The sequence below is a fragment of the Alexandromys fortis genome, unplaced genomic scaffold (assembly GCF_014885135.2).
Source record: "Alexandromys fortis isolate MF-2015 unplaced genomic scaffold, M_Fortis_MF-2015_v1.1 scaffold_54, whole genome shotgun sequence".
NCBI classification, from domain to species: domain Eukaryota; kingdom Metazoa; phylum Chordata; class Mammalia; order Rodentia; family Cricetidae; genus Alexandromys; species Alexandromys fortis.
In genome coordinates this window covers 9,067,907-9,085,739 of record NW_026067958.1, presented here as the reverse complement: position 1 = coordinate 9,085,739, position 17,833 = coordinate 9,067,907, and the positions used below count along the sequence as shown (strand labels likewise).

Sequence of the window (17,833 nt, the reverse complement as noted above, 5' to 3'; positions counted from 1 at the left end):
CAGCTGAAAAGGCAGTAATTTGTTACATCTCCTATGCGGAGTGCCTAATAACTCAAATAAGACCACTGGCAAATTGTGGGAATCATTTACCATACGGAGTCTCAGATTAGAAAACAAACAGTGAGCATAGCCAGGGTCTTCAAACCGCAGCTTCTGTGCTCATTCAATGGATGTCTGCTGTAGTGAGAGGCGTCTGCTGGGAGGTGGGCAAGTGAGGGGTGACCGTGACAGAGGGAAGGGACATCAGTGACAGAATAGGAGCTGAAGAGAGGGCACAAACAGCACCAGAATGCAAGCAACACACATCAAAACGCAGACATCCCCACAGCACCCTAAGGGTGCGGCCCCCTGGGTCGTGGGTGGAGGGTTGCAGAAGAAGAGGCAACCTCTGCAGAGGGTTTCCCTTGGCCATTTCCCCACAGGAAAAGTCTAAACTACTTAGTGCCAACAAACTCAGCTCAAGACGACTAACACTGTAGGATGTGATGCCCTTTCATAGACAATTTTCCCCAGAAAAATCTCGACAATGATCCAAAGAATGACAGCGGGTCAGGCTTGTTGATGCATTTTATTGTGAGCTGGGGAGTCTGGTAAAAAACTAGAAAATGACCATGGTGTAATAAGGAACGTAAAGGAAGAGTCGGATTGGTAGCTTACATACATGGATACAGGAACAAATTGGCACAATATGTTAAACATTGTTCCCAACACTGTTTACAGAAGGCAATTCTAATTTGGCTTGCTAAGGGAATGAGATATGGCTGGGTTAACTCTTAACAGAAGAACTGCAGAGCGTCATGCTATGAGTCACACAGTGAGTTTCAAAGTGTAAGAGTTTCATATTAAAAACTGGGTAAAGGGAGAATGACTTGATTGTAGTTGTAAAACTAATACATTCCCATTTAAACTCTGCTCTACAGCCCAAGGCGAGTACAAATGTTAACAGAACACTGTTAAATCAAATCTCAATGCACGAGAACCAATTGCATCTCTACTTTAAATCTTATCAACTTTCCAAAATTTCATACTAAAATATATTATTGTATTAATACAAACTACAGTATTATACACTACACTGTGTAATAAATAAAGAAATATAAAAATAAGACACATAAATATAAAAGTTTTCTAAAACTAAAGGTACGTGTCAGTAAGAAGGGTATTAATACTGCCAGGCTTGAAGATGTACAGTACAAAAATGCTGCACAGATCTATAAACTAAAAGAAATAAAGTAATACTGATAGGTAAAAATCAGCTAATGTTGTTCATCAACTGGGTCCCGTAATAACTAACATTTGGAAACGGCTGTGAGCCAAATACCAATGGCTTATCCATGTCTGACACGAAGTACATGGATTAAGTAGTTTAGAGAATTTCCCTTTTGTTTCTGTAGAGATTTCTGAAAGTCAATTAACGTAAAATGAATACTGAGAACCAAATTATGAAATGTCCCAGTGCTTCAGTTTCTCTGACAGAGTCAGTGGTTTTGAGTTTTTTTTTGGAATTTTAAAACATCAAACAAATCAACAAATGCTAGTTATTGTAGGGCACACACTGAGTGAAGGCAGTTCGAGCCTTGGAACACTGAGAATGGCACTTACAGCACACAGGTCTTGCTTAAGGCCAAAGGAGACACAACGCTTCCTATAGATCCTTCATAGTCGCTACCACGTGCGCAAACACAATCACGAACACTGATTCTGCCGACTCTGCCGTCCTTGCCACATAAACACTGTTTGTCCCTGCAGTCAGAACTCAACGACAACCTTTGAACTCCACTTAAAATCACATGAGTAAGAAACTTCAGTTCCTCTCTCGGCTGCTTCCTTAAGGCTAGCAATGCATGTTAAATGACAACATGGCGTCTAACGCAGAGGTCCTACCTCCTGACTGACTTGGTAACAGGCAGTCAGCACGGCCGGAACTGCTTTCTACTGCTCTGTGAAGGGAATTCTGTAGTGCAGAAGTTCTCACATTTTAAAAAAAACATAATAAAATACTGAAGCGGATTTAGCATATGTTTACCAATAAAAAAATTATAAAATTTCTCCCATTGTACAGCTTAAGAATGAACCAACGTAAGAGTGATAATACTGATAGCCATGCCAGATGCCCATCCAGCTTCCTGTAACCTGCTAAGAAACCTCTGTTTTCTGAGTCATTAAAGTTTTCTAATCTGCTTCATGTTACAAACTTGTTCCTAACTTTGAAAACTGCATGAAAAATTACTAGGTCTGAGGTTCAGGCACACCCGGATTTTTTTTTTTTTTGTATTTTGTTTTTGTTTTTTGTTTTTTTTTTTTTTTCTCAGTTCTGACATTACACAGTAGTGAGCAGGAACCACAGCACAGGGGCTGTGTTTCCATGAAAAGCGTGGGTAATATAGAGCAAATTTTATTACCAAGTAGAATTTCCTTCTAGAACTCCTAGGCCTCATTTGTCTTCTCTTCTGACAGTTGCTCGCTGCCCTCGCCTGCCTTCTGCTCTAAGCTGCCTGTCTGCGGAGCAGCTCCGTCCTCCACTGCAACATCAGTCTTGGCTGCTGCCTCATGCGCGACTTCATTCACCTCTTCCTCTTCCTCCTCCTCTTCTTCCTCTTCCTCCTCCTCCTCCTCCCCCTGTGGGTTTTCACATTCCTTTTCTTCCTGCAGTTCTTCCATCTCTTTATCCTCCTCCTCGTCTTCCTCCTTCTCACTGTCTTCATCCTCCTCCCTTGTCAAACTTTCTCTCTCATCCGAGTCAGCCTGTGAGGGCGATGCCCGCGCACCCACATGCTCATTCATCAAGACTTCTGGCCCAGCCTCTTCCTGCTCCTGCTCCGTGCTGTCTCTTTCCTCGGCCTCTCTCTTGCAGTAGGAGTAGCGGTGATTCATGTGCTGAGAGTAAGACCCCGAGTGTGAGAAGCGCTTTCCACACTTGTCACATTGATAGGGCTTTTCTCCAGAGTGTAATCGCATGTGTTCAATCAGATGATGTTTGTGTTTAAATGCCTTTTTACAGATTCCACACTCATGAGGTCTTTTACCTGCAAAGTAAGAACACGGATATGAAACAAAACAGTGGCATGAGGAATAAAGAGCTTGTGGACATTAAGAAATGTTTAGGTGAAAGCGGACGGTTAGAGTTTCATGCTTAAGAAACTAGCAGGTCCCCAACTGTATTTATAAATACTATGCTTTATCTTTTATATGTGAAAAATTCAAGGCTATACATACTGTACTTTGCGGATGAGTTCAGTACAAAGTACATAAGGCTGAAATACCAAATGTATGCGCATCAGGACCCCAAGGCAGACAGCTTAGGAGTGAGGCTCTCGTGAGCCATGGGCAGTAGGCACAGGAGGCAGGGAATCCCTATTTCCAATTGTATTTTAATGTCTCATATATCTCTTTACTTATGACCAAATTCACAGAAATATAGTTTATGTACTAAAATCTTTGGAAATTATCATATCTAAGATTGTTTTGGCCTCAAGAAGGGCAATCTTGCTCCTGATGGGTGGGTGCAGGCTTGAACAACACTGCAGACAGAGGCAGCGACAGATGAGGCACTGGGACTGGCTATTATTAACTCCAGCATCATAGAAAGTCAGGCCTCCACAGTGCAGAAATGACTCTGATAGCTCTTCTTACAGAGAGGATGTAATTTAAATTTTGGTATTTGCTAATATTATCTCTTTTTACAGATGAAGGGGATTTTCTGATCCTCTTGGTGAAAACAGCCAGAGGGCTGTGCTCAAAGGCCTTGTTGAGGCCCAGGTTCCCTACCTGGTGCTGTCTTTAACTCCAAAAACTGCCAGTGTGCCACCTGCAACATACAGATGGAAAAAGGACGAGAACGTGTCTGTGTTTCTTCTCACTAGAGGGAGTGGGCCAATACAGCTGACAGGACACGAGAGGCGTGGACATGAGAGGCCACTGCAGCTAAAATGGCTGAGAAGGGCCAGGGAATAGAGGCTGGGGGTTCGAGTTTGAGATTAAATCAGTCCATCATGCAGCAATGCTTCTTGTTGGAGAGAAACTGGTTGGCTGTGCAGTTCTTATCAGCTAGGAGTCTGGTGCTAAACTATCAGAATCATGTGAGCTTTCTGAAAGCAATGCAAGCTGGAGGTCAGCCATGGAGGGGGTTCTTGGGTCACAGGAATCCACACATACTTCTGATTGGATTTCTCATTCTGCAGGGACACTTGTGCTGAAATTGACCAGTGTGGCTTTAGAGAGAGGGAACCGGGAAGGCCAGGTTGGCAGTTTTTGGTAAAAGTTCTTTAGTGAAGCATCTTGGGATTGGCTGGCCTTTGACTGAAAGTTATCACGGGCCAGAGCCGAGAAGCAGCCTTGGGCAACAGGCAAGTGGGGGCGACTGGAGGAGTGAAACATCAGCGAGGATGCTGGGTTTCGATTTTTACCTTTTATCTTTTTTAAATCACTAACAATGAAAAGTGCATTCTCGGCTCACAGGCATTACAGAGCTGAGTGGAGCCGTGTTTGTCTGGGAGACAATGTTTGTCAGGCGCGCCATAAGCCTAGGGCTGTGTATTTTGTGGAGAATTACAGAATCTCAGAGTCGAAGGGAATCTTACAATCAAATTCAGCCTCTTATGCAGCAGTTTTATCTAAAACAGCAAAGCTCTTTCATTTTAAAACCTTCAGGTGAGCTGGAGCTGAGCCCCGAGCCAGGATGAAGGATGCTCCTCACATCTGCTTCCTGTCACTCAGCCCACTGCCCCCACACTGTGAAGACAGAAGCTGGACTGAGATGATGAACAGACAGAGCGAATGCTGTGATACTGTAGGAATGAAGGAGTGGCCTAGACACTACTTCCTGTAAGATTCTGAGAAGGTCACATGTTGCTCCTGTGTTCTTTCTGTACAGCAGATCACAGGCACTTTTAGAACCTTGTGCTCAGGCCCACTGACATACCTGTGTGCTCATATTTGTGTCTCAACAGTGAGCTGCTCTTCTGAAATATCTTGTCACACAGGTCACATGCATACATCCCGTTCTCTGTCTTCCGAGTCTTCTTTTTGGGTGGTGTAGAGTCAGAGTCGTTCTGGTCCTCCACGGTGGAGACTCCTTCTGAGCTAGTGTCTTGCCTTTCATCCTAAGGGGGCAAAAATGAAAAAAAAAGAGAGAGAGAGAGAAAAAGAAGATTAAATTTCAAATTAAAAGACACAAGAGACAAGGTCAGTGAGACAGCTCTGCTAAGGCACTGGACCCAAGCTGGATCCCTGGGATCCACTGGGGGAAGGAGAGAACTGCCTTCTACAAGCTGCCCTCTGACTTTCATGTGTGAGTGGTGGACGTGAAGCCCCACGTTGTCCATAAATAAATAAAGGACAATGCACGGGAGAGAAGCTTCAAGTTAGGGGGTTGTTTCTGAAACCCCAACCCAGGAATGAGACGCTGCAAAAACAGAGAGGGCACCAGAAGGCGGCTCAGGGGATAGCAGCCACATTCACTTGGTCCTGGAAGCTAGGATTTCACAGTAGCTTTGCAGAAAGGTTAATCACGGAGCTTTCTAATTCATCATTCATTTACAACTTCGTCATTTGCCATACTTTTCATAAACTAAGTAAATATTAAACACAGTGTTTAGAAAATGTCTTTAAACTGTGCCTCCATTCGGGAGGTCTTCGCACCAGCTGCCTTGGTCTGACAAAGACAGGTTTGCTTTAGTCCACACTTTCTCTGGAATAGCAGGAGCAGTGTGAGAGGGTCTGTGAATTTTAAGTAGAAGTAGCTGCCTGTCAAAAAGAACCCTTAAAATTCTCACAGAAGGAACAAAGCACAACACAGCCCCTTAGATAGTTCATGGAAGCCATTTTAGGAGGAAGGCACTTTTCTCAAGGAATAATCTCGCAGAGCCTGTTGCAGACTTAGGTAAGCTTGGTATTTTTCCTAGAGCCTCCCAGAGTTCTGCCTCTAAACCCACTGATTCGCCTGCCACTGCAGCTGCCAGGGCAGAAGTGGCTCCACTTTACAGCTCTCTGACATAGACGGTCATTTGAAATAGTAAAAGCTCTGGTTTCTTTAAACTCAACACGGTTCAAAAAGGGCTGTGAGACGGCTAAGTAGAGAAGACGCTTGCTATGCAAGCGTAAGGATTTGAGGTCAGAATCCGAGCACACAAGTAAAAGCCAGGCATGTGTGACACTCATGTGTAACTGGGGTGTATGTGAGTGTGTGCAGACAAGTAGATAGTGGAGACGCACTGCCTGCCGGTCTAGATAAAATAGTAGACTCCAGGTTCAATGAGAGACCCTGTCTCAAAAAAATAAGAGTAACTGAGAAAGACTGTCATTGTCAATCTCTGGCCTCTACATGCACACTCATGTAGATACACCTGTATATACAGTAGTACACATTTTACACACACACACACACTTTACTGCTTTTTATACACCAGAAATCTAGTGTCACTGGTCATGTTTTCTTCAAGGGTTGCTAGTTATAGGAAGCCCATAGGTGGAAGTCCTGAAGGGACACTGAGGGCAGCAAGGCACATCTGAGCAGGTTGCGGAAGTAACTGCATCTGTACTTGCAGTAAAGATCAAGCAGCCGCCTCTGGTATTTGATTCAATTATAAACACTGATGAAAAAGTGGTGACATTAAGGCTGGTGACATGGGAAAATTCTGGACAGAGTTTGAGAAACATACAGCTACACAGTAGAGTTCTACCCCAAACCAAACCAAACCAAAGCAAGCAAAGAAAACCCATCTAAAGAAGAAAAAAGAATGCACACAAGGGCCCACAGACACATCTCACCAGTAACTGTGACTGAACAGTCAATTCACAGCCCACGGATGCATGAGCTAATAAGCTTTCCAGCATCCAAAGCTTCTTAACAAAGGTGTTGGCATGCAACTCACTAGAGAGGCTTTCCTGGGGTTTTATGGTGGACAGGAACATGATTGTTTACTAATGATCATAAGCAAAGTAAAAACTTATCAATTTGAGAATTCAACTAGAAAACCAGAAACTTAATTAATGAGTATTACAACTTTTCTCTCATTCTTTTGAGGTCAAGTGCGTCACCAGCTGAAGTTTTTACACTATTTTTCAGAGGAGAAATCACTTTCACACCTCAGACTAGTAAGCAAAGGAAGGCATATTCTGACACACAAAGAAAGAAAATTGGTTAAGTTCCTTTTAAATATGAAAGTTGGAGCAATCTGGTTGACACTGTAGTGGATGAAGATGTCTTTACTATAAATAGTTAGCTAGTCCTTTACTAACCTGGTTTCCATTTGGCTGGATTACCTTCACGGGTGGCTCCTGCATCGCAGGGCTGACTGTGGTTGAGTATGTATAAGCCACCTGGGGAATCAGAATAGTCTGCTTGTTGGCAGCGAGTGCACGCAAGCAGGGAACACTGTTCTGGTCAGCAATGGCCACGATTGTGGGTAACTGGGCAGTGACTGTAGGAATAGCAATATTTATGGGGTTGGCACTTGGTGGGATTACATTTACAACTGGTTCTGAGTCTGTAACACAGTTGTCCTTTTGTGGCTCCTTTTTTGCACAAGACAAGTTCAAGGGTTCTTCCTGGACAGAATAAACACTGTTCTGGTAAACACTACTAATAGTCGACCTTTCCAGTAACTCTCCCTGTTGCTTTGGTAGTGAGAGATCAAGAGGTTCTACTTGAGGCTCCTCCTGGGCACCGTCTGCCATGCAAGAGTAACCCTGCAGGCTCCTGGCCGAGGAGAGGTTCAGAGGGGAGGGGGATGACGTGCAACTTCTGGAACCATCAATGGCTGGTCCTCCTGGTAAGACCGGGGAGCTAGTCATCTTGAGGGGGCTCTGTCCACTTGTGCTGTCTTCCTGGGGCTCACTTCCATCTGCAGGTTGAGGCTGCTCATCACCCTTTGCAGGGATGTTTACCGTGCCCGTTTCTGGGGAAGGAGGCTCAGGAGACTGCCCTGGGATCTGTCCAGCTTGCATCTTTTCAAACCACTTTTTAACCACATCCAGTGGTAGGTTCACAGAATCGGCAATCTTTGAGAGCTCTTCTGCGCTTGGCTGCGCGTTCAGAGCATAGTAGGCTTTTAAGAGTGACAGGAGATTCTTTAAAGGTGGCTGACTGGGAGACAAATCGCCATCTCTGGCTGACGAAGCAGAGGACTCTGGCTTCTCGGCTTCTGGGGCGGGGGCTGGAGGCTGGGCAGGGTGTTCTGGGTCATAGTGCTTTAGTTCTGGAAGTGCATCGAGGTCTCCTGGGCAATCGTCACACAGAAGGCAAGTGCTAGCATCTGCAGCCCCATCACAGCTTTTGTCCTTCTCTGCCTTCACAGTGAGGTCTTCTGGGAACTTCTCACTTTTGCAGCTGTTTGTAGGGACTGGGTTTTCTTTCTTTAAATTCTGAGGAACAACCTGAAGTTGGCTAGGCTGCTCAAGACTATAGTTGATGATAATTTTGGTTGTTCCATCTTGATCAACTAAAGGAAGACTGATGGCAGAAATAACAGAATGACCACCCTGTTGGATGGATGAAGCACTGACTGCTTCTTGCTCTTTGGATGCAAGACTGGCTTGATTATTCTCCAAAACTTGCCGAATTACGTTACCATCTACTGCCACTTTAAGTACATTCTGAATGTCACTTAAATTGATACTTATGGGAGATACCAAACCAACTGTTGGCAGAACAACAGCTTGCACCACACCCTGAGGAGAACTGGTTGCCTGCAATTGGCCACCACCGCTAAAAACCCCATTTTGTAAAGGGGTTGAACAGTTGATTCCTGAAGCAACCACTATGGGTTTGAACTCATAATCCACAGGTTCAGTTTTGATTTGGTTTACAGAAAGCGGTTCTTGAAGGGGCTTATTCTCTATCTTCTGCCGTATCTGTGGGCGCGTGGGACTGCCTGGTGATGCCGAAAGAGATGGTGAGGAACATTGTGACGTCTTGAGTCCTGATCTGGGCCTCCCATTCACAGGCATCAAGCTAATACACTTCTTACTGCTTATGTGCGAGCTGTAGGAACCCGAGTGAGAAAACCGTTTCTTGCAGTTTGGGCATTCATATGGCTTCTCTCCTAAACAACAAAACAGACCCATTACTGAGTCATCACATTCCCACCCTGCCCTACAGTAAGCATAGCAAGACTCTTCTGTGTGCCCATAACATTATTTATAGCATCATTTCAAGTTCAAAACCTACAGAAATGTTGAAAACATGTAAATAGAACCTTCCTCTGAACAGTGTGCTAGCCAAGCGGGAACCCTTCTTATTAACATGTGCACGGCATTACAGCCATGCTCTGTAATGTTCAATAATGCTCAAATATCAAAAGGAACCAGTCTACTCTGTTGAGTAACTTCCTTATCCCATTTCATCAATCTGTGTAATGTTAAAACTCCACTCAAGCATCTGTACAAGAAATTAATGTTAAAGGAAAGAAAAATAAATGTAATCTCCTTTCAGACTTAACAAACATGCATGTCCTTGATTGATAAAAATTTCCATGTCCTTGCGGCTCCATTGGAAAAATCTTCCCATTATGGGGAGGAAACCTTAATAGAAGCATTTGTAACCACTGACTCCTCCCCACACCCAGAGAACAGGCTCTTGTGGGGAGTGCGGCCCACGACAGCAGCTTCATTTCTCATGCTAGTGGGTATGGTAAAACTTTGTGTTTTTGTTCAAACACATTAACTTTGGTTAACTCCAACATTTGTGTGAATTGGCAGGAAAAACAGCGTGAAGTTAGAGAAGCCCCTGCTGGTGGAGGCCTCCCTTGAAATGCTACCTAGAGTCTCCAGGACACGGACACAAGGCGTTCTTTCTCCTTGGCCATCAGATACACTTTAGGAGGAAATTTTGAGAAGTACTGAGATAAAGGCAATATTGTCACACAAGCCTAATTTTAAAACTGTGTTTTTAACTCTCAGTTACAGTCTCTTAGCTGTCCAGCCGTCTATCAGAGCATGGGTCACATGGACACTCGGACACCACGAGAGACTTGCGGCTCCGTAGGAAATGAGATGGTACTGATCTCTCCATTGTTACAACAGAGTCGTAGCAAGCACTGAGAGGTCAGTTTTAAGTGCTGTTGCCGCTGGTGCCACTGCAACTGCTACCGTTGGTGCTGCCACCGTTGGTGCTGGGTCAAGGCAACAGCCGAGGAAGCATGAACCCGCCTTCTCAGCAATGTGCTTATTTGAAGGACCAGATACTAGCATTTCAAGGGATCTAAGAAGCCAGAACTCTTTCGATAGGGTGTGTTTGCATATTTGACCAGTTTCTGCTTAAACTGTTTAGCACAAGGCAGGTGACTCTTGCAGGAGTCCTGGGGAGCACAGCCAGGCTGTTTCCCATAGAATGGGTTCAGATTCTGGCTCCATTATACACCGCTTCCTTAATCTTTCCAAACCTCGGTGCTGTGGCATGTGAGCAGATAGACATACTCTTGCTGGCTGCTATGTTCATGAGATACACAACACAACTTCCAGCATGCTTCCTACAAACTGCAGTGTTTCACTTAAAAAGCAATTTTACCAAGGGATAGCCTGAGGGCTGGGCCAGCTTCTGGTTCTCAGGCTCAGGCCTTTTCTTGCTCTCCCTTCTGATACCACACACAAGGCTGGTTTTTCCTTTAACAAGCAGATCTTCTCATCCACTATATGCTGTCTTCAGCTTCCTGTATGCTAAGGAAATCAGGACCCTTCACAAGCTTCCTCAGGACAGGGTTCTTAACCTTCCCTCTTACTATCCTTCCTCTGGATGTTCCTCAGTTTATCAAAATTCTGCCAACAGGCTGCTTGGAATAGGATCCACCGCTGAGAAGCTATCAGATGGCAGTGTACAGTGGCCATGGGATAAAGGGCGTGTACCAGTGCTGCTCTGCTTGACAAGGGTCTGCTCGAGATCATCTCCGTCCAGCTGCTGATGACCTGATAACAACCTGAATGAGTCACAGCAGTGTCTCCCCACTAAAGAGAAGGAAGACAGATGTGTGACAATAGAGTGGGGGAGGCCATGGCTCAGAGCTGGGGTGCTGCTGACAGGGCTCAGCTGTGTCACGAACTAGCCAAGCAATTTTGGAGAAGTTAGTTAAACATTATGAGCCTATCTGTCTTTATCAGAAAATTTGGGATGTAACAGAATCTATCTTATGGGGTTATTTGAGACCTAAGTTAGTGTCAGAACCCTATGTTTCATCATGGTACACAGAACAATTATTCTAAACCAAAGTTACTATGTTGGAACGCTGGCTTCTAGCTTCAGATCTTTATTTATGTTTACAGCGTGACCCAGTTTACCGTGGTTATGGTTTGCAGCCAGTTCAGCCTAGAGTTCTGTCAGGAAGTGGCGCAACTAAAGCAGAGCTACAGACTAGGTTTTAAGGGCTAAGGAGAGGGGTGGTCACATCTTACATGAGGGTTTGCAGGCTAGAATACTGAACCCACAGAATGAATATGCCAGTACTCTGTGGGGAGGTTTGTACCTGAACACGAGTGCTTTTGTCTTAACTGAGTGGAGACATCAGAGTCTTATGGGCACAGCTCAGCTCCTAACATAGCAATCTGCCCATTAGTGCACACGGGTCTGCCCATTATTGCACACGGGTCCGTTCATTATTGCACACAGGTCTGTTCATTAGTGCACACGAGTCTGCCCATTAGTGCACACGGGTCTGTTCATTAGTGCACATGGGTCTGCCCTTTATTGCACACCGGTCTGTCCATTAGTGCACATGGGTCTGTTCATTATTGCACATGGGTCTGTCCATTAGTGCACACGGGTCTGCCCATTAGTGCACACGGGTCCGCCCATTAGTGCACACGGGTCTGTCCATTAGTGCACATGGGTCCGCCCATTAATGCACACGGATCTGCCCTAGTGCACACAGATCTGTCCATTAGTGCACACGGGTCTGCCCAGGGCTCATAGCTAAAGCTTTATGGTGATGAGAACAAAGTAACAATCCAGGTCATTTTAGAAAATATAACTATGGACTCTGATCCTCAACAAATTTTAAAAGCTAAAGAAAACAACTAAGGAAAGATCAGGACAGATGCTTCCTGAGGAGGTGCAGGTGGCTTGTTATTGGGTGCCTGAACAGTGGATGCTCTTCAAGACACCCGAGGGAAGAACTTGAGTTTGGTGGGTTTTTTTGTTTTGTTTTGTTTTAAAGTTTCAATCCATTATTGTCTGTAATTTTGTAAAATCTAAAGAAAATGGATCCAGTGAGATGAGTCAGTGGATATGAGTCCTTCCCACCAAGCCTGGGGGCCGAAGTTTGATTTTTGAGACCCAAATGGTAGGAGGTGAGCCTCACTCCTTGCAAGCTATGCTGCTGATATCATGGTACATCTTCACAGCAATGGAAACCCCAACTAAGACACTGACTGAGATAGGGCTTTGATCACCAAGCAGGATTTCTCCATTAATTTCAATGTCTTGCTTTGAGACCAGTGTTTTGATCTCTGGAATAAGTTATGCATCCCAACTTTGTTCCATTAAGAGAGATGATAAATGCTAATATAAAACCACAGCATAAATCTTAATCAAGTTTTATCTTATTTTTGTTCTTTAACCCCGATTTAACCCAAATTTTAACCCTAAACTTCACGTTTAGCTAACATTTCTTGTAAATTCTAACTTATGCTATTTAAGCTCTCTGGAGCCATACTATCTTCCCATGAATTTTATTAAGTTCCTTTTTTCACTTTTCTTATGTAAAGTCTATCTTCATTTATATTACATTTACATAGGAAAATTGTTTTTGCTGTATTATATACTTTAGAGGTTAGATACTAATGAAATATCATTCAAATGAAAAGTAGCAAGTAATTCTTGCCCCTGTGGAACCTGTTCTGACATAGCTGTCATGCTGTACGGATGCAGGAAGAAAGCACATACTCACCACTGTGGATGCGTAAGTGCTCCTTTAGGTGGTGTTTGTATTTGAAAGCTTTTCCACATTCAGTGCACTTGAACTTACGATTACCCCCAGACTGCGTCACGTGTCTCTGCAAGAAAGAACTGGTGTTTACATCTCACACCCCAGGTGAGTTTGATGATTTCGTTGTCTGTCACAGGCCTGAAGTCACAGCAGTCACAAATACAGAATATTTCCCAGATGTAGAGTGGTTTGTGTTTTATTAGGATCTAGGGATGGTCTTGTCTGCACTCTAGATTAAAGTTGGCAAGTTTTTTTAACAGAGACCTGTCAGTAGAACAAGAACCTCACTGGAGTACCAGGCCCATTTCAATAGGATGGTACAGCTCTTATGTTTGATGTTTCCAAAACATGCCTTAATCCAATGATTTTGAAAATACTTTGTTTTCATTTTAGTTTGGTTTCTATCAGTTGTGTGTGTTCCCTGATGTCAGGACTTTGTCCTCTTCCTTCTTTGGTCCTTATTACTGGGCCTGACATATGACAGAAATGGAGATATGTATGGAGCACATGGCTTGTAAGACATGGAAATGCTTATCCCTTAGCCATATCTGATTCCAAAGGCCTGAATGGTCTCCCAGACCTCTCAGCCACCCTTCCTCACACTGCCCCCAAGCCCCATCACAGCTCCTTTTAGTTCACACCCACCAGAAAAATCCTCATACAAGTGGCCATCATGGCGCTGCAGACTCTAGGAGTTTGTTTTCATAGTTTTGCTTCAGCTTTGCTGTCTATCTGTTCTTTGGCAAGGGCCCTCACCACTGAGCCAATATGGTCCCAGCTGCAGCAGAGTGGGTGTACTTTCAAAAGTCACATGGACAGCTCTTTGCTAAGCCTTGTCTATGCTATGGCTGCACCGGTCTCTACCGCAGAAAACACTGTATGGTGCTATCGGTGCTCTCCCTGGGAAGCCTCCTCAGCAAGGTCCAGGAGCAGGTGGTCATTTCCCCAGGAACTCCTTCCTTTTCTTCTGCTGCCTCCCACGTTCAGTGGTTCCTCTCAGCCTTTACTGTTAGGTCACAGCTGCAGACTCTGGTCCTCTCCTGCCTCACTACCACTCTTCTCTTAGTATCAGATTTTGTGAGTGATGCCAAGGTCCTGAGCAAACAGGTTGACTGTTTCTTCTTCTCCTGTTGACTTTTTTACAGAGCTTATCCATTAGGTTAGCAAAGGCACAAAGACTGTGGGACACGGACTTCTATAAGGCCCCTATACAGAGTTCTCCAAAATGCAGCAGGTCTGTGTTCGCAATCCTGTGATGTAAAAAGTTGGACATGTGCTGAAACTCAGATCTGTGCCCCAGCATCCTGTTACATTGTTACTTGGCTTGTGAAGTTAATGTCAAATGGGTAGTAGCTTGCTTGCTGGTAGCTGACAGTTCCCAACCAGGACATTGTAAAAAAAAGAACAATTACTAAAGATCCTTTGATTTTAATCTTGAATATAAAGCCTAATTTAAGTGTAATTTATAGTTAAAACACTCAGTTTATAATTCTAGAAAACATACATGGTGATAGAATTAGACTAAGCCATCAAAGTTGAGTCTTCAGGCTAAAAGTTCTCAAACTGTATGGAGGATGCAGCTTCCCTGACTATTGCAGACAAACTGTAGTATTTTATACTTAGTATAGTCACTACCTCCAGGAAAAATGAAAAAATTGCAGCCTCCCCTTGATTTGGTCAGTGCTGAAGTCATGTGGTTTAAAGACCAATATTTATTTTCCTACACAAAACATGTTGATAGAACACAGCCTGGAGTTTCTCAGACTTGGAGGGATACTTGTTATGGTTTACGCAAAACAAATTAGGATGGCAAGGCCCTTCCTTGAGAAGAACACTCACTAACCACCCTCTCATCTCTGTGAGACTGCGCACAGGCAGCCTCTGCATACCCACAGGCCTTCTCTCCCAAAGCTCCCTGAGTGTGGGAGGTGGCTGCCCTGCTCCTTTCACTTACTTGCTCTCTTCCTGACTTGTGTGACGTCATGTGGCGTTCCAGCTGGGTCCTGTATGCAAAGGTGTAACTGCACAGGGAGCAGCTGAAGTTGTCTTCATTCTTCTCATGGCGATACTTAATGTGTTCTTTCAAAGAGGTAAAGCGCTTGTAGCCTCTATCACAATATGGGCAGGTGAGCAACTGGGAAAATGCGTCTGGTGTTCCTGTGATGGAAAGAGATACTGTAACTTAAAGCATCCAAGGAATATGGTCAGCTACCACCAACCAGGGCCACACAGCGGCAGTGCTGCTCCCCCTGCATCTGCCCTCAAACAATGCACAGTCATTGCTGTTTATGAGAGAGAAAGCATGACAATAAATACAGGTTAAGTTGCTTAAAAGTTACACAGCAAGCAAATGATTAACTTAGCATTCAACCACAGCTTTCAAATCCCCTATCACAGAACCCTAATTCTTTGCCTTTTTTGTGTTTGGTTAACTGAAGAAATAACAACTAAAATTAGGATTGAGTTACACTGGTAAGCACACACACACATACACACACACTGTATGGGAGCTGTTGTAAAGAGTCTGCTCATGACAATTCCATTGTTTACTTAGCACTAACTGTTTTTCATTTGAAAATGACACCTAAGTTACTGCCACAAGTAAGTAGCGCAGTTTCCAAGGTGCCTGGTAGTCAGGTGTGGTACCATGACTAAGTTCAGACCATAAAGGGTGTGCAGACTCAGGGAAGTGGTGAGAGCACTGCAATGGAGAATCCTAAACTGGAGTACATTACCAGTTTATTACTACTCTCAGTAGTTTCCTATTTTATTTTTATTTTTTTAAGAAATTAGTTCATAAGTGACACCTTACCGTAAATATACTCTCTATTTTATTCAATTTTAAATTCTTCATAGAAAATATACAACTTAAGGTAGTTTATAATCTTCAGATGCTTCATTGTACACACATACTGCTTTACTGGAGTTTGAATCCATAAACTAAATGTCTTACTTAAAGACAACTCTATATATGAGAGACTGAAACCTGAACTAGTCAAGTATGTTGAAATATCTATAAATACATGAATAAAAATCAAATAACCAGAGCTCCTAATTTCACTATGGCATCATTGGCTGCTAGCTAACAAGGCAACTTAATCCAGAGAGTTTAGTTAGGTACCATTCTAATGCAGACTCTTCTTTTGAACAAAGCCATATTTTATTTTGCATAAGACAATGGGAAACTAGCATTTTGGGACTTCTCCCTTGCCAGGATGCCTAGTGAATCCGACTGATTCTAGGAGTGGTAATACCAAAGGTAAGATCTGCTGCACTTGGTGTTTGCTGGCATGGCACTGTGCCATGGCTCCATTAACCAAACTGCTTTTCCCCCAGTGCCAGGGAGCTATGCACACTCATTATGTGCTACAGTTTGTCTTCATGATTTGTACAATTAGTAAGCAAACTGTTCATGGGCTACTCATGCTATTTGGATAGCAAGTTATTTTCTTAAACCAGTGTACTGGATTCTCTTAAACATGAGGTATGGATTTATTCTTTTTGGTCACTAGCAAAACCAATAAAAAGTAAATGTGAATGTGTTTTAAGAATCATAGAACGAAGGAAGAAGGGTGGGTTAATCAAAACTATGAATATATGAAAAAGTCTTGTGGAAAATATAATTTATAAAAGGAGTCTGGATGGGGGTAGTCTGCACAGTGGACAATGATTCCTCAGAAGATGTGGACATTAAATGACCCATAGCGCTAGGTGTTGATGCATTATTGGTCTGGGAGACCTCAGGAGCCCCAAATACAGGTTATTGCCATTATTTTTGTTTGCCCAACAGAACTAGATGGTAAAACCCTATTCCTGAAGACATCACACACCTTGGTTTCAGGACATACAGAAATCAATCTCAAACTTACTGTGAAACTTCCTGCAGGCTAGCTAGCTTTATAGTTCTGGAAGGTGCTACTATGGAGGGGTCACTAGAGAGGGAAAGCTGTCGTCAATCAACTCACCCCCTGGTAGAACCTAAATATTATAATACTGAACTGCCTGGAACAATGTGCCCACTGGAAAAATAGTGGCATGGCTGCTTCGGGGATAACCAAAGGGGGGCCTTATCCACAGGAGGGAAGTCATGTCTAATACTGATAATCTCGTCAAAGCCTGTGGTTGGGGAGGTCATGGGTATCAGGTGGGAACCTACCATCACTACTTTGCTAAATGGGCATGCTGTCAAGCAGCCTTCTGAGTATTTCAGCCTATACCACCAATTAGTGCTGCTTTCCACCTTTGTTGGAAAAGCTGCTTTTTGTGGCAGGCAGCAGTAAATGTGGAGACTCACAACCAGTCAAAGTGCTGAGAATAAGTGGCTGTTACATGCTCAACCCAAAACAGTACATTAATATCAATCCTCCTGAAGTGCATGGACAGCGTGGAGAGGAAGACTGAGGAATGTACGCAGTGCAGACAAGAAGGCGTGCTGTCAAATGCTGTCTTCTGGTATGACATGGTCACTGCTCTCATTAAATCACAGTGGTTTATATACATACTTGGTGTGGGAATCCCCTCTGTGCGTTGCTTGTAATGGTTAATGAATAAAAAGACTGCTTTGGCCTGATAGGGCAAAACTTAGGTGATGTGGGAGTGTCATATATCAATCTGTTGATTTCATTGGTTAATTAAATAAAGAAACTGCTTGCCCTGATAGGTTAAAACATAGGTGGGAGGAGTAAACAGGAGGAAGAGGAAGTGAGGTAAGACTCCTGAGACAGACGTGAGATAGCTCTGCTCTCAGAGACACACACATGATAAAGCTCCGACTCAGGATGGACGTAGGCTAGAATCTTCCCAGTAAGTGCACCTTGGGGTGCTTACACACATTATTAGAAATGGGCTAGTCCAGGTGCGAGAGTTAGCCGAGAAGAGGCTAGATATAATGGGCAAGCAGTCTTTAAATGAATACA

The 17,833-nt window shown here is 43.8% G+C and overlaps 1 protein-coding gene across 5 annotated transcripts in view; it reads right to left on the bottom strand.

The window, feature by feature from the left end:
• Positions 1–549: 549 nt before the first annotated feature.
• Zeb1 (zinc finger E-box binding homeobox 1) overlaps positions 550–17,833 on the bottom strand; it is a 179,527-nt gene continuing 162,243 nt past the window's right edge. For all 5 annotated transcript variants that reach the window (XM_050152529.1, XM_050152526.1, XM_050152530.1 and 2 more), the window contains 5 exons: positions 14,872–15,074; positions 12,879–12,984; positions 7,240–9,044; positions 4,922–5,102; positions 550–3,026 (listed from right to left, as the gene is read on the bottom strand). In XM_050152529.1, the coding sequence (XP_050008486.1) occupies positions 2,428–3,026; positions 4,922–5,102; positions 7,240–9,044; positions 12,879–12,984; positions 14,872–15,074 (2,894 nt within the window). In that variant the 3' untranslated portion in view covers positions 550–2,427. The remainder of the gene's footprint in view (positions 3,027–4,921; positions 5,103–7,239; positions 9,045–12,878; positions 12,985–14,871; positions 15,075–17,833) is intronic.